Here is a 24,839-nt window from a genome sequence, read left to right as displayed (position 1 = left end):
TGAGCCCCACATCCAGCTTCATGCTCAGTGCTGAGTCTGCTTAAGTTTCTCTCCCTCTGCGCCCCCTACTCTCTCTCTCTCTAAAATAAATAAATCTTTTTTTCTTAAAGATTTTGTTTATTTATTTGACAGACACAGCGAGAGAAGGAACACAAGCAGGGGGAGTGAGAGAGGGAGAAGCAGGCTTCCCGCTGAGCAGGGAGCCCGATGTGGGGCTCAATCCAGGACCCTGGGACCATGACCTGAGCCGAAGGCAGACGCCCAATGACTGAGCCACCCAGGCGCCCCCTAAAATAAAGAAATCTTTTTAAAAAAGACCAACAGTGCAATTTGCTAAAAAATTAGAAAATAATATGAACAGACATTTCATTAAGAATTGCAAATGACACTTAAACATATGAAAAGATGATTGACCTTGCCCATAATAAGAGAAATTTAAATTAAATCTACAGTATGATCCTGTTTCTCACCTATTAGGTGGGCAAAAATCCAAAACTTTAACAATATTTCACTGGGAAAACAGGCTCTCTCATTCATTGCTGTTGGAAATGCAAAAGGGTACAAATCCTATAGGAGAGGAATTTGACAATGTCTTGCAAAACTACATATACATTTACTCTTTGGCCGAGCAATTTAATTTTTTCCTAGGACTCTATCCCAAAGATATTTTAGCAAAGATACAGAATGACACATGCACAGGCATGTGACACTGTTTACAAGAGCAAAATATTTCAAATAGCTCAACTAATCATCGTTAGAGGTTGAATGGAATAAACCGTGGTGCACACACACACAATACAGTACTGTGCAGCAGTACAAAGTGGGAAATAGTGAAGGCGCCAGGTATGCCCTGAGTGGAGGCTGTTAGCATGGAAAGCTGCAGGTGGGCTCACTAGAAGCAGGTTATCCTAGGTGATTCGTTAAAGACACATATTTGGCTTTCTCCTGTAGGTCCTAAGTTAGAAGTGGGGACCAAAATTAAGGAAGTTGTCAATTATTAATCAAGTCCAGGCCACTTGGACCAGGCTATTTGACTTTCTAGGCTGATTGTTACAGATAGTAGTTTGACTTCCTGGACTGGTTATTGCACCTACTAGGTTGCTTCCTAAGCTGATTGCTGCAGGTTGTGGGTCAGAGTTCTATTCCTGCATGTAGTCTGGCCATGGCCCATTTGCATATTCAGAAATATCTTAATTATGGTGGTAGTCACATGACTGTATGCTTGTCAAAATCCACTGACTCTAAACCATATTCTGAAGTTTGTTACTCGTAATATTGGTAATGTTATTTTGAAACAATTATGAGAGTATTGAGTATTGTAAGATAAAGCATATGTTATCATGTTAATGTCATTAGAAACAGATTTCAAGCTTAAGAGAGAGAATACATAAGAATGAAATCAAAGAAATTAAAATCCTGAAGGAGGAATTTAACTGAAAATATTAATAGAAACTCGTCTTTTAAAAAATAAGCATGTATTTTCTAGATTTGTCCACCAAGACCTTGAAGCAAAGACATCATGAGCAATGAGCATCTTAGCTTTCAAGAGTTGTCTATAAATGCTATTCTTTACTGAAAAGGATGCAGATTGCTTAAAAAAATTACTGATTCTACGTCTGGGGCAGAAAATGTACAAGATGAACATGGGACATCCTCATACACCAGGAAGAAAGGAAGCTATCAAAGTCTATTGGGATCAGTCAAAGGACAAAGGAGCCAATTTGAAGTAGCTCCCACCGGCCTAGGATGGAGAAATCTAAGCGTAACAAAGAAAATGACTATAATAGAATGAAACACAGCAAATATATATATAAGTCCATGAATTTCATAATATTAAAAATCTCATTTATCATCATTGGAATATCTGAAGATTGGTAGATAAAAGAAAGATTCAAGCATGTATCTTGCCTTTTCTGTAAGAACTGTATTCCAGGGAAGATTTAAAGAAGAATTCCAAATAATAAGTACAGGAGGAATGATAGAACTAGAAAGTTGCCGTTTTGCAATCTCTAATGAAATAATGGATTTAGGCAACAATTATCAGTGAATGCTAAAACTATTAGGGGAAAGTTTACGGGGAACTTTATAATGAAGGGATCCAGGCTGACACCACTTGAACCCAATGAGCCATCTTAGTATCACTAGAAGTGGGTCAGCCAACCTAAAGTACTCATGAGGCGATGAAGTAAGTACATGGCATCACCAATGAAGGAGTCTCACCTGAATCTAATCCATCTTCTAGGTTCTAGCCACAGGAAATATGGAGAATGAAGGAATGAGCTAAATGACACCCAAATACAGAATGTGAAATTCTACAGCACCAGTGACTCAGTTTCCCTAACAAATCAATTTTTTAAAGCATGGAGGGTGGGTAGGAGCACTGTTTACTATTATCTTATTTCATAAAAGAGACTTAAGAAATATAGTGTCCAGGGCACCTGGGTGGCTCAGTTGGTTAAGCGACTGCCTTCGGCTCAGGTCATGATCCTGGAGTCCCTGGATCGAGTCCCGCATTGGGCTCCCTGCTCGGCAGAGAGTCTGCTTCTCCCTCTGACCCTCCCCCCTCTCATGTGCTCTCTCTCTCATTCTCTCTCTCAAATAAATAAATAAAATCTTTAAAAAAATTTAAAAAAAAAGAAATATAGTGTCCAAATACTACATGTGGACCTGGTTTGGACCCTGATTTGAATACACCAAGTATAAAAAGATAGTTTTGAAATAGGGAAATATGAACTTATAGAGTATTAGATATCGAGGAATGGGTTGTTAATTTTGTTAAGTATGATAAGAATGTGGTGTGTTCGTTTTATTAAAAAATCCTTATACACTAGATAAGATAGTTAGATACTGGGATATTTATTGGTAATATGTCATGAAGCAGGGATTTATTTTCAAATACTCCAGGGAGGAAAAAATGGAAGACAATAAAAAATAGGATTGGCATAGTCATTATCGAAACTGAATGATGAATCCATGGGAGTTTATTATACCAGTCTCTCTACTTTTTTGTACATTTAAAATTTTCATAATAAAACATTTAAAAGTACCTTCATCTATTGTCCTGAAACAAAGATTGAAGATCATTTCGAAATACCATTGTCCTATAAAAGGAACCAGAATTCCTTGAGAAGGGGCCAGGCAGGGAAAATACTAGATAAGTCCAGAACATCTTGTGCCAGAGGATGAGGAAGTACTCAAAAAAAAAAAAAAAAATGGATGAGGAGAAAAGACTCAGGAGACAACTTGAAATAACTCCCAATGGCCAGGGCTGGAACAATTTGAGCAAAACTAATAATGGAAGTATTGGAACACAACCCAAAGAATAAATATAAAAAAAAAGAATAAAGTAAAGATGAGCACATACTGATGGAAATGAGTGAGTGAGGGGAGAAGGGAAAACTCTTCCTTACAGTACAATTCCAAATAATAAAAGCAGAAGGAATGAAGGAAATTAATAAACGCAGAAAAATGAGAGAAATAGAAAATCACCAGTAAAACACCACACAGTAATAACTGTTACAGGCAAGATCAACAGATGAATGCTAAAATTAGCGAGTGAAAGTGTAAAGAGAAATAGGATGTTTTCATAGCCTCAGAGTGTTTCCCTTAAAATATTTGTTGACTAAAAAGGGGGGAAATAGTAACTTTACAGTGGCAGATACCTGATAGACACCCCCTTAACCAGGGGATCAAGGTTAATATCACCAGCAGTAAGGGGACGTATCAATGTTGTGTGCCCCATGACATGATGCACAGAGAAAGGCACATCACTTTTGTAGTATTCTTCCCCAAAATCCATAACCTTCTTCTAACCATGAGAAAACATCAGACAAATCCAAATTAAGAGTCATTCTACACAACACTCTTCCAAAGTGTCAAGGTCCTGAAAGATAAGGAAAGACTGAGTGTATTTGCTAGGGTTGCCATAACAGAGTACTACAAAATGGGAGAAGCAGCAGAAATGTATTATCTCACAGTTCTGGAGATCAAGCTAGAAGTTGGAAGTTAGCAGGATGGGTTACTTCTGAGAGCTGTGAGGGAAGGATCTGTTCCAGGCTTCTCTCCTTGGGTTGTGGATGGCCACCTTCTCCTGTCTCCATATCATCTTCCCTCTGTACACATCTGGGTCCACATTTCCTCTTTTCATGAGAACAATAGTCATATTAGATTAAGTCCCTTCCTAATGAACTCATTTTAACTTGATTACCTCTAAAAGGACCCTATCTCCAAATAAAGTCACATTCTGAGGTGCTGGGGTTTAGGGCTTCAACAAATGAATTTAGGGTACAAGGGGGGGACACAAATTCAACCCATAATAACACTGATAAACATATGGAGGAGGCTTAAGGGGATATGACAACCCAATGCATTATAGGATCTTAGAATGTATCCTGAAACAGAAAAGGGATATTGGTGGAAAAACTGGCAAAATCTGAATAAGATCTAAAATTTTAGTTAGTGATATTATCCTAAGGTTAATTTCTTAGTTTTGGTAATTGTACTATGGTTGTGTGAGATGTTAGCATTGGGAGAAGCTGGACAAGAAGTGTGGAGCTCCCTGTACTATCTTTACATTTGCTCAGGAAGGCTAAATTTTTTCCAAAATAAATTTTTTTATATCAGAGAGTTGATTTTTGATCAACTGTATGTGAGTTGATTTCTATGAAGTAGCTAAAAGATGAACAAGGCCGTCATATACAAACAGCATCAAAATGTGGAAAAATGAGTTAGTGGTGTCTCACTCCCTGAAACCAAGTTACCTAGTTATCTAGTTGCATTGAAAATGGAAATGCCCTCTAGTTGAGTACAACCTTGAGTACACCTTTTAATCAAAACAGGCAGTTCAAATGACGGTATGCTAGAAAAATCTCATATATTCCATGCCAAGTCTTACGTTGCCCTTTCCAACTAATAAAAACCAATCCATATAGCTCACATGTTTTCTTCTCAGGTAAGGAGTTCAGACTGTGGTTAGCAAAGTGACCACTTCCTGCATTGGAGTGATGTCTTTATAGAGAGAATAAAGATAGTATCTTATCACTTTTGGACTATACACAGGAGGCACTCAAGATATATGTATTTATTTTCTTGACATGTAATCCTTATAAAGGAAGTCTGACTCTTTAAGTACTCATTGAAAACCTCATCATATTACATTATTTTGTGTTTTTTCTCTCTTCCCTTTGCCTTTTCTGTGTTTTTTCCAACTTGTTTTTAGTTTAATTCCTCTGCAAGCCAAAATGTCCTATTTCTCTATATTCTGTTCTTAAATATGTTTTCTTGTACTCCTTTTTACCCTAGCCACTGTAAGCAGTTTGAAATTCCCAGAACCTAGTTACCAAGACCAGCAGAATCACCCATATAGGCATTCAGGTTGCACACTACACAAGAGCACCACATCTAAAGGGGAATTTTGGATCACCCAGCTGATTTCTGCAGCAGTGGGGGAGAGCTCCCTCCTCCGTAAACCCTCATCTGCACGCATGGAGATTACCTAGCACACACTCTACTCTTGACAACGTTCTGAGCAGCAGTTGGTAATAGCTATTTTCACAATAATGCCATATAACAAACAACTACAAATTGGAATGCCTTAAAAACAACAAGTATTCAGCTTTTGCTCATGTATCTTTAGGATTTACTGAAATATGGCTGATCTAGGCTAGGCCTGTCTGAACTGGGCTGAGGTGGCCTCCAAGCTTCAGACTGAGTTCAGATTTGCTCCACATGTCTCTTCCTCCTTGGACCAATGACTACCCAAACTTTTTTTTCTTATGGTCAAAGACAAGAAATTTTTGAAATTTTTTTAAAAAGGGCAAGTCCAATTGTGCAAGCACATTTCAAAGTTCTCCTTATATAATGTCCACTAGCAAACCACTGGTCAAAGCAAGTCACCAGACCAAGCCCAAAGTCAAAGTACAGTGAAGTATACTCCACTCACCATGAGATCGTCAGGAATGTAAATGTGTAATAGGAATACAGGGGAGTAATAGAGACCAATTCCATAATCTAACAAACCCCTCATGTTACTTCTCTTGCTCACCTTCTTCTCTCAGAAGACTGAGCCATTCTGGCTTTGTTTCCTCATCTAGATGGATATTGGAAGGATGAATGGTAGCACAGTATGCATTCTGCCTGCCTGGGCTCTGGAAATCTCTCTCAGGGGGAGTTATTCAGGTCGTACAATAATATACTACCTAAAAAAAATTTTTTTTTTGAGAGAGAGAGAGAATGCGCAAAAGCAGGGAGTGGGGTGGGCAGAGGGAGAGGCAGAGAGAGAATCTCAAGCAGGCTCCATGCTCATTGTGGAGCCTGACACAGGGCTCGATCCCATGACCATGAGATCATGACCTGAGCCAAAATCAAGAGTCAGACACTTAACCAACTGAGCCATCCAGGCACCCCATATACTACTAATTAAAATTTATTTTTTTATTTTAAATTAAGTAAAGTAAAATAAATTTAATTAAGTTCATATCAAGGCATTGCATCGGTGAGAAAGTAATAACCTCACAGGGTAGATATGCCCAATGGTCATCAGTTTTCATTCCAAAGTCTTTGGAGACATGATAAAAACTGTTCATCTTTGGGTTCCTCATGGTACATAATACAGTGCCTGCCCCCAAGGACATTTTATAAATATAAAAGTGAGATTTTATTCTGACAACCAGATTTATTTTTATAATAAAGAGACCTAAAATTTAAAGATATTTACATGATTGATTGTTGTCATACTTCCCATTTGCAAATGATACACATTTTTTTTATCCTTAAGCAAATGGCAAATAAGCCTATGATCTTGGAAGTCCATTAACATGTTACCACTGAAGGCTGATTGTGAAAGAAACTTGGAAACTCTCAGTTCCTGAGTAAGCGGAGCCAAGTCCTGATAAAAGAGAAGTTATGGACACTTCAGCCACTTGTTTCCACAGCCTCTGAGAGTAGCTTATTCATGATATAACAGCAGCCACTTTTCCCTTCTTGGGAAAGTCTGAGCCAGGAAATTATTTATTAACATAATTGTTTCCCAGATATTATATGTATGGGTGCTCAAAGAGATACATTTTTTAATCTTATGTAATATTTTTAATCATCTAATTCTCTATTTTAAAAAATCTTTTTTAAATTTATCTTTTTTTAGGGGCGCCTGGGTGGCTCAGTTGGTTGAGCGACTGCCTTTGGCTCAGGTCATGATCCTGGAGTCCCGGGATCGAGTCCCACATCGGGCTCCCTGCTCAGTGGGGAGTCTGCCTCTCCCTCTGACCCTCTTCCCTCTCGTGCTCTCTATCTCTCATTCTTTCTCTCAAATAAATAATCTTTAAAAAAAGATAAATTTTTTTAAAGATTTTATTTATTTATTTGACAGTGAGAGAGACAGTGAGAGAGGGAACTCAGAAAGAGTGGGAGAGGGAGAAGCAGGCTCCCCACTGAGCAGGTGCCCCTATTTTAAAAAATCTTATTAAAAGAAAACATCAGTAAGAATAATGACGATTGGGGCATCTTGGTGGCTCAATCGGTTAAGCATCTACCTTCCCAGATTCCCCTATTTTAAAAAACTTATTAGAGGGCACCTGGGTGGCTCAGTCGTTAAGCATCTGCCTTCGGCTCAGGTCATGACCGAGCCCCGCATCGGGCTCCCTGCTCAGCGGGAAGCCTGCTTCTCTCTCTCCCACTCCCCCTGCTTGTGTTCCCTCTCTCGCTGTCTCCCTCTGTCAAATAAATAAATAAAATCTTTAAAAAAAAAAACTTATTAGAAAACATCGAGGGCACCTGGGTGGCCCAGTTGTTAAGTGTAAAGACCAGACTTAAACCCAGTTCCGCATGACCCAGTGATGATATATATCCACCATTTTGTGTTGCAGAGGACTATAGTAACATAAAGAGATAGTCATTAAAATACTACTATGTGCTTACTATGCATTCTCGGGCTAAATAATTAATCTGTGCCTCCATTTTCTAGTCTTTAAAGTGAGGATCATAAAGATTCTTACCTCACAGGATTGTAGTGAAAACTAAATTAGTTAATACATGTAAAGTGCTTAGAATAGTATATAGAACAGGGGCGCCTGGGTGGCTCAGCTGTTTAGCATCTGCCTTCACCTCAGGTCATGATCCCAGGGTCCTGGGATCGAGCCCCACATTGGGCTCCTTGCTCAGCAGGAGGCCTGCTTCTCCCTCTCCCACTCTGCCTGCTTGTGTTCCCTCTCTCGCGTGTCTCTCTCTCTCAAATAAATAAATAAAATCTTAAAAAAAAGAGAGAGAGAGCGAGAATAGTATATAGAACATGATAAGTGCATTGGTATGAGTTCCAGGAACTGAGAATACATCTGTGAACAAAACAGATAAAAGTCCTTGCCCTCATAAAGCTTCATTCTAGAGAAAGAGAAAGAGCAAGTAGACAAATACCATATACGTTGGGATGTAATGTCATAGTATTCCAGAATGTAATAAGAACCATGAAGAGAAAAACAAAGCAAAAATGGAAGATAAAGAATGCTAAGTTGGGACATTTATTTTATTTTTCATTATTTTTATTTTTATTTTTTTAAGTAATCTCTATACCCAATGTGGGGTTTGAACTCACAACCCTAAGATTAGGTGTCACGTGCTCTACTGACTGAGCCAGCCAGGCACCCCTGGGATACTACTTTAAATAGGGCTATCATGGGACCCCTCACCGAGATAACATTTGAGCAAACACTTGAAAAAGATGCAGTTGTGAGCCATGCAGATATTTAATGGAAAATCATTCCAAGCAGAAGGAAAGGCAAGTGCCAAGGTCCAATTTGCCTGGATTTTGAATGGAGTTTGTCTGGATTTTTCATGGAACAACAAGGAGGTCTAATGAACTAGACTAGAGTGATCAAGCAGAGTAGTGGAAGATGAAGTCTTGGTGGGTAGAGAAAGGAGCAAATTGTGTAGAGCCTTGTAGGTCATTGTATGACTTTTATTTTATTTTATTTTATTTTATTTTATTTTTAAAGATTTTATTTATTTATTTGACAGAGAGAGACACAGCGAGAGAGGGAACACAAGCAGGGGGAGTGGGAGAGGGAGAAGCAGGCTTCCCATGGAGCAGGGAGCCCGATGTGGGGCTCGATCCCAGGACCCTGGGATCATGACCTAAGCCGAAGGCAGACGCCTAACGACTGAGCCACCCAGGCGCCCCATTGTATGACTTTTAGAGCTACTGGATGATTCCGAGCAAATGGTAACATAATTTGACTTATCTTTTTTAAAAGGATCACTCTGGAGGCTGTGTTAAGAATGGACTGTGAGGAGACAAGGGTAGAAAAGCAGAGCATAGGGGGCTGTAAGAGACAGTTTGGGCAGCAGTAATTCAGGAGAGACATGATACTGGCAATAATCAAGGAAAGGGTAACCATGGAGATGGTGAAAAGTGGTCAGATTCTGGATGTACTTTTGTTGAGGGAAATCTGTGTTCTAAGGTGGCCAACCAACCCAGCAAGGGACTCCCAGTCCCAGCCCCAGGGCCGTTCCAGGTTTTCCCTCCTGCCCTGCCTGCCACACCTGCGTGAAAGTATATATATACATATATATGGTAAAAAAAAAAAAAAAAAAGTATAAATTACCCCCTTTGTTTGTGCCAGGGCTCAGACCTTTGGAGATCACTCTCCTCTGAGCCCACCGGCATTAAATAAAGCTCTTATCTTCCAAGATCTCTGAGTGCTGCTTGGTTCTTCCGTTGGGTGATCCAGTCCAGGTTCCCTAACATTTGGTTCCCTGACTGGGAAACCCAACCGCGCTGGCCCATCGTTGCCACCGGTTTGGGGGCAATGGCGGGGCAGTGACAGAACGAGGGATCGGGATCGTATCAGAGAAGGTGCACCCTGCCTAATTTTTGGCAGTCTCCCGTCCGGGTCACCTCGGGCCTGCCCCGCTCTACTGTTCCTGCCCGACTGGAGGAGACTTGGCAGGTGAGGACCCGGTCCTGACGTTGGATTCCGGTAAGGCCTGGGGCCCCAGGACCCAGACAGGCCCACTGTCGGGGTGGAAGGGGAGCCTGATCTCCTCCCAGAGACATCTTAGAGATCTCACAGGGAGGGAATGTAATAACTTCTGGAGTGAATGTGTGAGTGAATGTGCAGTCCGACCTGGCTTGCTCAAGCGGACTGATTCTGTGACTCCACAGGCGGGCACCCGTAAGGTCCCCAAAAGCCTACGGAGTCTGAGTGGGCCCATCTGCAATTCCGTGGTGAAAACCATACGGTCTATGGCAGCATCGGAATAGTTTTTGATTGTAAGTCACAACGCTGAGACCCCTACGGCTAAATCTCACCCAGGCTCCTTCAGGACACAGCCAGATGGGCATCTGATTGGTCTCCTCACCACAGGAGGTACCCACCCCCTCTTGTCTGTCTCTGCATCACCACACACAGGAACAACACCATGGGGTCAGGGCAGAGTAAACCTACGGTTCTAGAGACAATGACCAGTTTCCGTTCATTGACTCCTGGCTAGGAATTGCCCAGACTCTTACCCCCTGGGTGCGATTTGCTTGCAATAGGCAGGGACAGTCCAGGGTCTTAATCGCCTCATCCAAGTGACCTAAAGAAGATTGGCAAAAGCCCCAATCTCCACAAATCCTAGCCGGAGATCCCAAGGATGAACCGATCCTGCCCCCATCGTATGCACCCCCAAGACTGTCTACACCTGGCCCTTCAGCTCCAGACACTCCACCGCCAACAGTTTCACCAGCACCCCCAGGCCCAAAGGATCCACTTTTCCAGGACCAGAAGCCAGGCTGCATCCCAGGCTGGGTGCAAGCACCCTCCAAATGCCAGTAGGAGAGACGTGGGAACCCGAGAGACACGAAGAAGACTGGACGGTCCAACCCAGCCGTTCCATGATGTATTATCAGCCCTTCTCCAACACCGACCTCCTCAACTGGAAACATAACACTCCATCCTACTCTAAGAAACCACAGGCTATGGTAGACCTCATGGAATCCCTCTTCCAGACTCATCGGTCAACCTGGGAAGACTGCCAACAGTTACTCCGCACCCTGTTTAACAGAAAGAAAAGGGGGAGAATAATGGAAGGTGCACGGCAGTACCTGGAAGAGCATGCACCAGTGGGAGTCATTGACTCTGCTGCCTGGGCTAATACGGCCGCACCAGAAGAGCGCCCAGCATGGGACTTCACCACAACTGAGGGAAAGGCCCACATCTGCAGGTACCAGGAGGCCCTCCTCCAGGGAATCCGGGCAGGAGCTAAGAAACCCATGAACATGACTAAGGTATCCTCGGTCACTCAACCACCGGGGGACTCCCCTGGGGACTACTACGGAGAGATTATGTAAAGTCTACAGGACATACACTCCATTTGACCCTGAGGCACAGGAAAGACAACAGATGGTAAACACCTCCTTTGTGGCTCAGGCCACCCTAGACATCAGAAAAAACTTCAGAAACTAGAGGGTTTCACCAGGATAAACATCACCCAGCTAATAGAGATTACCAATAAGGTATACATGAACAGAGAGGTCACAGCCGAACGGGACCCTTGGCAAAAAGATGAAAAAAAAAAAAAAAAAAGCCTCCTCGCCACCGCCCTGAAAGAAAAGGATGACACAAAGGCTGGGAGACCCCAGCCACTGAAAGGAGGGAGACCCAGAACCCCCTTGGCAAGGGATCAATGTGCCTACTGTAAGGAGAAAGGGCATTGGAAAAACGAATGTCCCAACTGGGGAAAGGCTCAGAAGCCCGGCCACTACAAGGAAGAACCCCAAGAGGAGGACCTCATAGGCCTTGAGGGAATAAACTCAGACTGAGGGGGACCGGGTTCTTTCCTCCTGTTGGGCCAGTATCACCCTATAGGGACCGACCCCATGGCCAAGTTTATGATTAAGTCCGTGTTCACCCCAAGCCTTGCAGTCAAACCCCCAGAGTCAGACAGAAACTAACTCGCCTTGGCATATCCCTGGGTCCCCCATCCACATGCTGCAAGTATCTATAGCGCAACTGTTAGGTGTGATTAACGCCTACCACCAAGCGCTTAACCACTCAAATCCACCCCTAACGTCTGACTGCTGGATCTGTATGAACCCCAGTCCCGTCCATTGCCTAGGTATCATCCTCAACCAATCGACCGTGTCACCTCCCACCTCGGCACCGGGGACCTCAGATTATCCCTTTCTGGCTCCAGTACCGCTGTATGGAAACTCTTCCTCTCCCGTCATGGGCCACAGTCAGGTCTGTGCGCCTAACAACACTTTTCTGGCTTGTGATCAAGGTCTATACATCTGCATCACCCCGCACAATCAATCATGCACGCTTGTCAGTCTCTTACTCGATCTTTCAGTCCTCCCTGGGAGAGACGCCCCACTTATATGGAGACCTCCTAGCTGCCCCCGGCGCTCCCCCAAGGCCATCCCTCTTCTCGTGACCCTACTGGCTGCTTCAGGTGCTGCCCTCAGCACCACCAGCGTGGGGATGTCACAGGTTCAGTACCAGGGGTTAACTCAACAACTCACAGACAATTTTTCCACCCTCACTCAGTCGGCCCTGGCCCTGCAGCGCCAACTTGATTCACTGGCCTCAGTGGTCCTCCAAAACAGGCGCGGGGCCTTGCAAGAGGGGCTCTGCCTCTTCTTACAGGAGGAATGTTGTTTCTAAGCTAATGTGTCGGGGGTGGTCCAAGAAACTCTGACCAATTACAGGAACGAGTACATTGCCAGTGGGAAGCACACCAGCAGACAACTTGGTGGGATTCCCTCTCACAGTGGTTCCCTTGGTTCACGCCCTCTATTGGCCCCCTCCTAATGCCCCTCTCATAGTAGCATTTGGTCCTTGTATTCTTAATGCCCTTACTAGGTTTATCACTGCTCAAATTGCTAAGATCAGACTCCAGTTGCTCCTTACTCACTATCGCCCCTTAGAGAATGAAAATGATGCCCTCTAAACTAGGTGTTTTAAGGGCCATCAAAGGGGGGAATGATAAGGGAAATTTGTGTTCTAAGGTGGCCTACCGAGCCAGCAAGGGAATCCCAGTCCCGGCCCTAGAGCCGTTCCGGGTTTTCCCTCCAGCCCCACCTGCGCGCAAAAGTGCCACAGATATGGAAGTAAAAGTGTTTAAATTACCCCCTTTGTGTGTACTCTGGGCTCAGACCTTTGGAGATCACTCTCCTCTGACCCCACCAGCATTAAATAAGCCTCCTATCCTCCAAGATCTCCAAATGCCGCTTGGTTCTTCCATTGGGCGATCCAGTCCAGGTTCCGTAACACTTTGAAGGATAAGATTTCTTGAAAGATTGGATGTGGAATGAGAGAGAGAGAGAGAGAGAGAAGAGAGAGATACCATTAACCCAAATAGACAAAACTGAGGGAGAAGCTGTGTCTTTCATGAATCACTTTAAATCCTTCAAGAAGGATTGCAGGAAGACTTTCATGCATCACTTTAAATGCTTCCAGCTTCACCTCCTATTCTAAGTGTTGGGCAGTGACCAATTCTGTGCAGGCATCAACCAGTACCATAAGATCAATCAAAGTGGCCCATGGCATAGGTCACCTCAATAAAGTACTCTTGTATTGGTTTTTCTCCCCTATTTTATTTCCCTTGTGCCCTCATTCTGTTCCCTGAATTCATATTCTCAAATAAACTACAAGCATGTAAGCCTTCATCTTGGGCTCTGCTTTCAGGGGAACCCTGGGCACTAAAACTGGCTCTAGAAAGGAAACCTTCAATATGGGATTTTGGATCCTACAACACTGATCACAAGACAGAAAGGACCCCTGCTGGTAGTAAGTGGTTGGCGGTAAATCACAAGTGGTGATAACCCCTGGCATATAGTAACGTCACAATTACCAAGACTCTCAACTCTAATAGATTAGAATGAGGGGCAGACAGAAGATGAACCATTGCATTACATGGTACGTATGGTACTTCAGCATTATGGCAGCAATAATAATTATAAGATGGGCTGATGTCTGTTAACTGCTTTGGAGGTCTTAACAAAAGAAAATGACAGGCTGTGTTCAATCAATCATGGCACATTGTGAAAGCTATAAGGCCTCTAGGGCTGTGTAGCCACAGAGCAGACTGCTAAAAATCAGCTCCAACATATAATCATAAGGGTGGCAGAGCTACAAAGAAGTCTGAATCCACAGCCTTGAAACATCACCCATGTCAAAGCCAGGTCCCTAATAGGAAAATAATGGGATCTTGAGATCCAGAATGGGGACATTTGTGTAGACATGCCTTATACTCCTATGCCTTCAGATTTTTTGTTATCCTCTGTGCCAACAGTCTCTTTCCTCCTGATAAAGGAAAGCAACCTCTCCTTGTCCAGAAATTCTGCAAAAAAATATATCTGAGGCAAGCGCCTCCTAATTTAATCTTATTTCCCTCAATACCCACCCCTATTACTCTCATTACCTCAAGCCTATAACCACAGTCAGATCTCAGCACAACCTATGTGGGGGATTGCAATCCTTGCCCTAAGGTTAATTAGACCAGGATTTCTCAAACTCAGCACTTGTGATATTTGGGCTGGATAATTCTTTGTTGTGGAGGGCTGTCCTATGTATTGTAGGTTGTTTATAGCATCCCTGGCATCTACCACTACATTCTAGTAGAACCCCTCTGACAATGATGACCAAAAGTGTTTCCAGCCATTACTAAATGTCCCTTACGTGTCAAAATCACCCCTGGTATGGGCTACTGAACGAGACTAACTGATAAGGAATTTCAAGACTGCTACAACATACCAATATGAACCAGGGGAATATCTGTGAGAGTGAACATTTAGAGTGTTAAACCAGAGGGATCAGGTTATAAGGCTGTCCGGGGGAGAATTTATATCCTGGGGCCATTCGCCTGTGATTCTGGATTTAATGTTTTGGCAATGACATCTAGAGTCAGTTCTAATACAAAACCTTGATATCTACTTAAAGTTTGGATATGATGATGGCCTGTGCTAAATGAGATGTTAGAATAATTCTGAATGAGTATTGAAAAAGGAATCAGAAGACAGAAACAGGAATGTTAGAATGAATTTATCGAGGTGCCTAGGTGGCTCAGTCAATTAAGCGTCTGCCTTCGGCTCAGGTCATGAGGCCAGGGTCCTGGGATCAAGCCCCTCATCGGGCTCCCTGCTCAGCAGTGAGTCTGTTTCTCCCTCTCCCTCTGTGCCTCCAGCTGCTTGTGTGCTCTCTTTCTCTCAAATAAATAAATAAATAAATAAATAAATAAATAAATAAAATCTTTAAAAAAAAAAGAATGAATTTATCACATGAGACTAAAGAACCACCACTACAATGTGTTTCTCAGAAGTCAGGATGTTGGAATGAACTTGTGAAACCAAGTACCCATCACTTGGATATGCTCCCACAAGGGTTCTAATGCAAGTTACTTAACGCTCAGGTCATTTGTTTGAGCAGATCTAATGGTGCTAGAGGGATCTATGATAGATAAAAATCACTTTGACATTTCTGGAAAGCTCCCAGTAAGAGAGTTGCAGTACAGGTCCCTCATGTTCTGCAAGGCCATGCCTTCTGAGGCAGAGAACTAGTCACTGGGAAAACTAGAGCTATTTATCATGGGCTGCATAGGATCAGATCCATCAAGTCATAAGCACACAGATACAGCAGGAATGTATGAAGTATGGAAATGGTATAGGATTGAGGCTGAGCACATCCAGCAGACACAAGTAAACTTGTGGGTGGATCCAATTCCTGGCACTTACTTCTACAGCACAGACATCTGTTCATCAACTCATTCCTACGGCCTTTTGTGAGGTCCCCATGACCACCTAACACAGAGTGAAAAATTTAAACCTGGTTCACAGATGAGTTGACATATTAGGTTGGTAGGCAGGCAAAACTGGACCGCTGTTGCGCTATAGCTCCCCACAGGGTTGGATCTAAAGAACAAAGGTGAAGGGGAATCTTCCCAGCTGGCAGAGCTTGGAGGAGTATTCTTCCTAGATTGCTTTATAAGGAGAGAGAAGTGGCCTGAAAAGAAATCTTTACAGATGTCTAGGTTTTTCTGTCTTGCCTGGAGTGACTCTGCGAACATCCATGATCACCGGAAGTATAACATTTGTGACCAACATTATCTCAACCAAGGAATCCATTTCACAGCCAAAAACCAAACCAACCACAAAGTGACAATTATACACATCACCATGGAATCCACTGATATTGAAATATTCCTCATCATGTAGAAGCAGCCAGGCTCATAAAAATAGTGGAGTGGCTTGCTACAAACCCAGTTAACAGAGTAGCTTGCTACAAACCCAGTTAATGTGCCTGCTTGGGATTGAGGTGTTGTCCTACAAGATGTGGTAAATGCTCAAAACCAACCAATAAAGAGTATCCCTGAACGGTTAAAGACATGGCTCCAGAAACCTAGGAACTGGAGAAGGATTGGCCCATCTTATCTGTGACTCACTTATAGATTTATGTTTCCTGACTCTCAAATTTGGGGTTTGCTAGATAATAATAATTAGTTCTCCAGGGGTTGGGTGGAGGGATATTTCCACCAGAATACACAGCATGGAATTCAGTGAACTTGAAACTCTATTACTTGGTCACCTTGGGCTTCGTTCTTGCCTTTAGTGGGCAGTTTTGAGACATCTCATGAAACTTCTCAGAAGGTCTTAAGAGATCAAGAAAGCATTCAAATGTGGTGATGACCAACGAAATAAAACATCATTATATTGCCTCTCCCACTTCCTTATTTTACTTTTCCTCCCCCTTCTCTTACTCTTGCTCCCTGGGGTCAAAGTCCCAAATAAACTACTGCACATAAGACTTTGTTTCAGCCTCTACTCTGGGGAAACCCAAGAGGGGAGAGGTGAGAGAAGAATTTAATTTTGGACCTATAAGGTTGAGATGCCTGACGAGACATGCAAGTGGAAATGTTGGGGAGGCGGTCTATACACAAATCTGGAGTTTAAGGAAGAAGTCCAGACTTCTGAAATGCTGTTCACTTCACAGCTTTGAAGAGGGCCACAAACATACAGTTGCTAAAAAGAAAAAAAGAGCATAATAGGACAAAATAGCACATGCAATTGTCACATAAATGTGTCGACAGTAAGAGTTCTAGTACTGAGCACAAAGGGCCAAATGGGTCTTTTTAAAGATAGGACTAGGTACAGATCCTGCTCTTAAAAGGAAGATCATTTAATGAAATTGAAAAGCATTCCGAATAGCATTAACTAGAGCATATTAATCTCAGTAGCAAATAGGTCCTTATTAATTCTGATTTTTTCCAACAAATTATATATTCAGATAAACACTGAAATACTTTACAGAGCTTATTTTTCTCTTCCATCCCTGACAAAATGAGTCACTTCTTCTTTTGCAGTCCCGTGGTAGTCTCTTTTGTCTACCTTTGTTGTTGGGATACACCTCACCAAACTATAATTTATCCCTGTATTTCATTCTCTTTCCCCAATGAGAGTGTGCCCTCTTCTGAATGGGATCCCTGCCTTTGTATCTCCAGCACCTGACACAATGCCTAGTATAGAAGTGGCACCGTTTGTCAAATAAATGAATGCACACTTGAATGGATCCCTGCAGAACGTCTGCAAAGGGCTCTGTTGAGCAGGAGCAAGTTGAGCACACCTTTGAATTCCCAGCACACTTATCTGACCTGTACATCTCTTTGGTCCCTTATTTTGTATCTTATTTTATATGTATTTGTACCTACCAACCTGTGAACTTGTCAGGGTAAGATTTGTGTCTGAATCACCTCTGCACTTGGGTGAAGGTACATGGCATAAAACCAGCGACAAGAATATGGAATATGAATTATCTGTTTTGCAACCAGCAACCTCGGCATCATCTGTGCTTCTCAAACTTAAATGTGCATAGGCGTCATTTTGTTAAGATGCCGGTTCGGATTCAATAGATCTGAAGTGAGCCAGCGAGTCTGCAGTATCTAAAAAGCACCCCCTGATGCCCAGCATCTGGTCTGAGGACCACACTTTGGCTGTCAAGGTCACTACATCAATGGTTCTCAACCTGAGCTGCATTTTAGGATCTTCTCGGAAGATATTGAGAGTACTGAAGTCTGAGTCCCGCCCCTCAGAAATTCTGATTTAAGTCATTTAAACTCCCCATGCTAGAGTAGCAAGGACCTAGGGCTAACAGACCTTTACATATACAAAAAAAGAAAACACTTAATCGGATAGCTTCTTTTTTTGAGAGAGAGAGATATACAGAGAGACATAACATGAGCAAGGGGGAGAGGCAGGAGAGGGAGAAGCAGGCTCCCCGCTGAGCCAAGAGCCCAAAGTGGGGCTCGATCCCAGAACCTAGGATCATGACCTGAGCGGAAGGCAGATGTTTAACCTTCTGAGCCGCCCTGGTGCCGAAATCGGATAGCTTCTTAAATGAAATTGCGGAAAATATCTCAATAAATGACTCTTCTAAAGAAAGTAATAGCACGCAACACCAAATTCCCGGGTGCCAAGTCAGTCTTCGAGCGACAGAGGCCCCGCCCCTGCCTGTCCTTGACACGCCCCTCCAGCGAGACCTAGCCCGCTTCGCCACGCCCATCACCTCCTCTCCTTCCTTTTCTACGGGGTCGACTTCCGGCGTGGAGTCTGTCACGTGCCCGGAAATGGGAAGTGGTGGCTGAACGGCTCAATTGAGCTCATCCTACTAGCGGTGGCCGTTCCGGCCTTGTCCGGTCTCTGTCTTGGAGTACCCGCCTCGGCACAGCCGGGCTCGGTCCGGCCTTGCGGTAAGCCTTGGGTCGTGGCTGCCCAGTAGTTCCGGCGGCGGTGGACAGATTAGCAGACAGGCGGGCGCCAAGGTGAAGGGGCATCTTCCCAGCTTCCCAGCTTGGCTGCTGGCTCCGCGTCCGGGGTCGGGTACCTGTCTCTCCGCCGCCTGGCCTCCCTTCCTTTCCCCGCCTGTCTGGGTAAGGCGCAGAGGACGCTGGGAGCGTCCACCAATTCCTCGTTGTTCTAGGGGCTGGGAGACCAATTCTGACGCGTCCCTTCCCCGTTTCACCCATAAGAACCAGATTTCATTTGTGCAAAACGGCCCTGGTCATTTGCTCTTTGGCGTGGACCAGGAGAGGAGGGCGTGACAGTGCCTTCTTCTTTGTCTAAATCCACATTTTCTTCTAGATCTCTGAAGCGCATTCCCCTGTCTCTGTGCACAGTTTTCTCTTGTGGATGACAATGCTCCACTTGCTGAGTTGCCTCGATAGCATATAGGGCCCAACCCACGCGGACTCTCACAATGACAAGCTCTTTGTCACGCAGGGTAATGGTCCAACTGAGTTTAAGGTAACAAGAACCAGTACAGAAAACAGTGGCTGACTACTTCTGGAACGTGGTCAGACATGGATTCTTAAACCTGGAAAATAGTTTTAAAGGATCTCTATTTATCTCTGATTTATTCACTGACTTACACAAAAGTAAAGACTCAACTCTTAGAATGTAAATGCCACTGAGGCACGATGTTCTTGTCTTCCTGAACATGCCTGTCATATTCACCTCTAACGTAGAATAGTGCATGGCACTTAGTAGGCATCAGTATTTGCTGAATGAATAAGGGTCACATAGTGCTTTCCATTATGCCTAACTCCTTTATGAGGTATAACCAGTCCTCTCTTGCTTTACACTTCCCATACACTCACTGTTGCTTTCGACCGAAGAGGGACTGTGTGGTAAAGGTTGGCCACTGTTCTTCATTTGACCAGTTTTTACTATTCAGTTCAGGTTATCTCAAGAGGTATTTGCTCAGTACCTGCTAAGAAAGAACACAGAACTATGCTGGAGCATCTTCTCCTCTCTCTCTCTCTCTCTCTCTCAAGGGAGTTCTTGAGGTCTACAAGCTTATGATAACCAATTGGACAGCAAGTGCTTGATTATGTGGGAAATACAAAAAGTGCTCTAGCAATTGAGAGGAGAGATCAGTTTGGATTAAGATCATTATTGAATCAATTCTCATAAACAGTGAAGTGTAATTAGGGTTTGGAAAGATGATATTCCCTGCATGGAAAAGCAACTAAGCAAAGATGCAAAGACTGCACCTAGAAGAGGGCTTGGACTGGAAGATCTGTATTTGGGAAACTTAGGAAAATGTTGAGCAGGGGCATGTGGTGATGAAAGCTATGTTTTAATATTATTTGTTTACCCAGGGTTTGGGGATTGTGGAAACTTGAAAAGAGATAACCAGATACTGAAGTGTTAAATGGATATAGTTGATGTGAACCTGGATTAGTGTGTTAGCAGTGGGGACAGAAAGGAAGGGTAAATTATATGTAGATGAGGGGAAATCAGAAGAATGTGGCAGCAGATTTCATGTTGACAATGGAGGAGGAGAATCAAATATGACAGATTTTGAACCCAGACATTTGCTTACAGATGTGAGAGTTGGAAAGGGGAGTCAGGGAAACTATAGTTGTCATGTCATTTGGTGCTATCATTTTGCTTAATTTTGAAATGCCTGATATGTCTTTGCCGAGTTCTAGGAATACAAAGATGAAGAAGGTATGGTTCTTTCCTACAAAGAGCTACTTTTAATGGGAGAGAGACTACAACTAGCTAGAAAATAGGATTTGTAAGTGCTATGTTAGCAGAGTAGAGGGAATGTTTGAGAAGTATAAAAGAATTATTCTTTATGTGTGTGACTACTTCACAGAAGAGGTGACATTTTAGCAGGATCCTGAAGAATGAGTTGGAATTTCCTGGGGGGAAAAGAATTACAGGAAAAGGAAATTGCATGAACAAAGCCCAGAGATAGAGAAGTAAAGTGGCCATTATCCAGTGTAGCTTGATCATAGGGTGGAGTAGAGCTTTTAAATCAGTGTCTAGGCCCTAGGACATACTAAGTGATTAGTAACATGGGCACAAAATTTTGCGATAGGTGGAATGGACATTAGGATGGGTGAAGATGTAAAGAGATGGAGAAGAAAGCAGTTGGGGAAAATTGTACTCCATGGCTTCTAAATCTTCTGCCGCATAGATGGTGACATCATTTGCTGACACTAGCGTTGGGGATTGAAGAAGATAAATAAGATTTGCAACACACTGATGGGGAATAGGAAGAGGAGTCATCAAAGGAAATGTTAAAGGGTTGCTGAGCAACAGTGAAAGTCTAGCTTTGAACAGATTTAGCTATTTGTAATGAATGCAGTGAACATAGATACATGGCCTTCTTAAGTGGTATATGGTAGCCCATAAGAAGTGGAGAAAAATACAGTTCATGGAGATTGATAAAACATGGTGAACAAGTCTACAAACCGAAAGATAATTGAAGGAGAGTGTAGGTGAACACTGCCTCCAGGCTAGGTTGGAAAAGAAATTAAGCTTGGAGAAGCCAGATAGATGATGAGAACAGGAAGGAGGGGGAGGTCAGAAGACTAGAGGCTAAGATGAGGTGGAAAAGGAATAGAAGTGGGAAGATGTGATTTTTTTGTGAGAAAAGCAATTTTTTGATTTGGAGCAGAGATCAAAATTTCACAGATTGAGTAAAATATAGGAGATCCCTGGTTTCCAAAAGTGTCATTGTATTATAAAAATTTATTCTATGTCATTTATTTAAAATTCATAATCTCTTAATTTTCCCATAGGAAGAGTGTTAGAAGTTAATTTCCTAAGCAAGGTCACATGTATGAAATACCACACATTTGCATTGGAAAATAGTAATATACATACATACAAATATATATATTTGAAAATAAAGTTGAAAAGAGATTTTAAAAAGTATTTAACTTAAGTTGGTATTTGAAAAAAGACATTGAATTTAGTGAGAAAAATGAAATAAGTGGAAACCTCTTTATAATAGCTTTATTGAGATATAATTCATATGCTATAAAATTTACCCTCTCAAGTGTATAATTCAGTAGTCTTTAGTATATTCACAAGGTTATACAGCCATCACTACTATCTAATTCAAGGGCATTTTCATCACCCCAAAAGAAACCCCATACCCATTAACAGTCCTTCTTGCCCCTAGCCCCTGGCAGCCACAAATCATTTTGTCTTTATGCATTTGTCTACTCTGGACCTTTCATGTAAGCAGAATCATAAAATATGTGATCTTTTAACTGGCTTCTTTCACTTAACATAATGTTTTCAAGTTTCATCAATGTTGTAGCATATATCAGTAGTTCGTTCCTTTTTTTATGGCCAAATAATATTCCACAGTATAGATGTACTTCGTTTCGTTGTATCAGTTCATTAATTGGTGGATATTTGAGTTGTTTCTGTTTTTTTTGGCTATCAATAATACTGCTATGAACATTTATGTACCAAGTTTTTGTGTGGACATATATTTTCAGTTCTCTTGAGTATATATCCAGGAATGGAATTGGTGGGTCGTATGGTAATTTCATATTTAACTTTTTGAGGAACTGTCAAGCTTTTTCCAAAGTAGCCGCACCATTTTACAATCACCAACAATGTATGAAAGAGTTCTTTTTCTCCACATCTTTACCAACGCTTGTCTTTTTAATGTTAGCCATTCTAGTGAGTGTAAAGTGATAGCACATTTGGTTTTGGTTTGCATTTCCCTAGTGGTTAATGATGTTGAGCATCTTTTCGTGTGCTTATTGGCCATTTGTATATTTTCTTTGGAGAAATGTCTATTCAAATCCTTTGCTCAGTTTTTAATTGTGTTATTTGTTTTTTTATTGTTGAGTTGTAAGCGCTCCTTATATAGGAAATTTATATTTAAAGATTGAGCATGGGTTTTTATTTTTTTTCTTAAAATTTTTTTCGTATCATAATATTTGGTAAGCACTTCCAGATATTTTAGAGTTTAATAACGTTCGTTCTCTAATTTCTTTTCCAATCATATGACTTTTTATTTTTATGATGTTGGTATGTTGATATATGAAATCATTCTTCCTATACTTATCAGCCATTCTTCCTATACTTATTAGATAATTTTTTAAATCATAAATGGAACAATATGAGATAGAATGATTTCAAGAATGAGCTTAATATCTATACTCTCCATTTTTTTCAGCTGATTAAAAATGACAGCAATCAAGCATGCGTTACAAAGAGACATTTTTACACCAAATGATGAACGCCTGCTGAGTATTGTCAACGTCTGCAAAGCAGGAAAAAAGAAAAAGAACTGTTTTTTGTGTGCCACAGGTGGGTATTTAGTAAGAAAAAGCTCTTGTTTGGCATTCTTTTATTGTTTTATTCCCCAGGGGACTTTTCCCCCTTGTTTTTAATACTCTCATTGTCTTGGGATGCCTGAGTGGCTCAGTCAGTTAAGCATCTGCCTTCTGCTTAGGTCGTGATCCCAGGGTCGTGGGACCGGGCTCCTTGCTCAGCAGGGAGCCTGCTTCTCCCTCTGCCTGTCACTCCCCCTGCTTGTGCGCTCTCTCTCTCTCTCTGACAAAATATATAAATAAAATCTTTATATATTCTCATTGTCTTTATAATTGGAAAAACTCTTGCGCCAACAAATTCATTTTTAAAGTTGTCTTTAATTATATATTGAGTAGATACAACAGAATCTATAGTATATATAAGGTTCAAAGACTGACCAAACAGGAACACTCATGTGCTTACCACCCAGTGTAAGAATATTACCATTACCTTTGAAGTGTCCTGTGTATCCTTCCCTAATCCCATTCCCTTCCCTCATTCATTAAGAGGTAACTAGTATCCTGAATTTTGGTTCGGTCTTTCCTTGCTTTTCTTTATCATTTTGCTATATATGTTTGTAATCTCAAATAACTTATTATGTAGTTTTGCATGTCTTTGAAATTTACACAAATTGAATCATAGTGCATATATCCTTTTGTGACTTTTTCCATTCAACATTATGTTCATGTTCATGAGTTTTCTCTTTTTTCATATAACCATAATTCTTTCGTTTTCACTCCTATGGAGTGTTCTACTCTATGAGAGTACCAATTTACTTACGCATCTTACCAGTGGTGAACATTAGGTTTGTTTTCCACTTTTAATGTTCAGACAGCAGTTCTGTGAACATGTTTGTCCTTGTGTCCTCGTGTATACAGGCAAGAATTTTCTAGGGTAGATACTAAATGTAAATTTAGTATCTGGGTCATAGGCATGTAAATGCTTAACACTAATACCAAATTATTTTCAAAAGTAGTTACACTGGTTTTCAATTCCACAAGCAGTGTGTGTTTGGAGTTCTTTCTCTACATCCTACTTAAAACTTGGTTTTGACACTTGGTTTTGACAGACTTAATTGATTCCTACGTGGTGGAAATGGTACGTAAAATAGTATCTCTATGTGGTTTTAAATTTCACTTCCCTGTTGATGAAATTAAGCATCTTTTCATGAGTTTATTGGCCATTGAGTTTCCTTGTCTTAGAAATTTGCCTTAAAACCTTTTGCTCATTTCTCTGTTGTGTTGGTTGTCCTTTTACTGATTTGACAAGGTCTATATATTTACTAATCCTGTGTTGGTTATATGCATCCCAGTTTGTGGCTTGTGTAGTAGCTTTTTGATACTTTTTTTTTTAAAGATTTTATTTATTTATCTGACAGAGAGAGACACAGAGAGAGAGGGAACATAAGCAGGGGGAGTGGGAGAGGGAGAAGCAGGCTTCCCGCTGAGCAGGGAGCCCGATGTGGGCTCAATCCCAGGACCCCGGCATCATGACCTGAGCTGAAGGCAGATGCTTAACGATTAAGTCACCCAGGCACCCCAGCTTTTGATACTTTTTAATGAAATTTCTAATTCTAATGAAATCACATTAATCAATCTGATCCTTTATGGCTTCCACTTTTTTATCTTATTTAAGATACATTTCCCTAGAAGGGCACCTCTCGGTTGGTTGAGCGTTCAACTCTTGATCTCAGCTCAGGTCTTGATCTCAGGGTTGTGAGTTCAAGCCCCACACTGGGCTCGAT

General features: G+C 41.9%; 1 protein-coding gene across 3 annotated transcripts in view; it reads left to right on the top strand.

Annotated features, from left to right (window-relative positions):
* Positions 1-18,589: 18,589 nt before the first annotated feature.
* The window catches only part of EXOC1 (exocyst complex component 1), a 66,922-nt gene continuing 60,672 nt past the window's right edge, over positions 18,590-24,839 (top strand). For 2 of the 3 annotated variants that reach the window (XM_028100691.2, XM_028100688.2), the window contains exons 1-2: positions 18,590-18,714; positions 22,959-23,092. In XM_028100691.2, the coding sequence (XP_027956492.1) occupies positions 22,969-23,092 (124 nt within the window). In that variant the 5' untranslated portion in view covers positions 18,590-18,714; positions 22,959-22,968. Of the gene's footprint in view, positions 18,715-18,778; positions 18,895-22,958; positions 23,093-24,839 lie in introns of those variants that run through there. The other variant, XM_028100689.2, reaches the window with a different exon arrangement.

This window comes from Eumetopias jubatus, unplaced genomic scaffold (genome assembly GCF_037043125.1).
Source record: "Eumetopias jubatus isolate StellerSeaLion01/CBP00866 unplaced genomic scaffold, mEumJub1_p1.0 scaffold_2, whole genome shotgun sequence".
In the NCBI taxonomy this organism is placed as follows: domain Eukaryota; kingdom Metazoa; phylum Chordata; class Mammalia; order Carnivora; family Otariidae; genus Eumetopias; species Eumetopias jubatus.
Note: the sequence above shows the minus strand (reverse complement) of the source record. Positions and strands in the feature narration are given on the sequence as shown.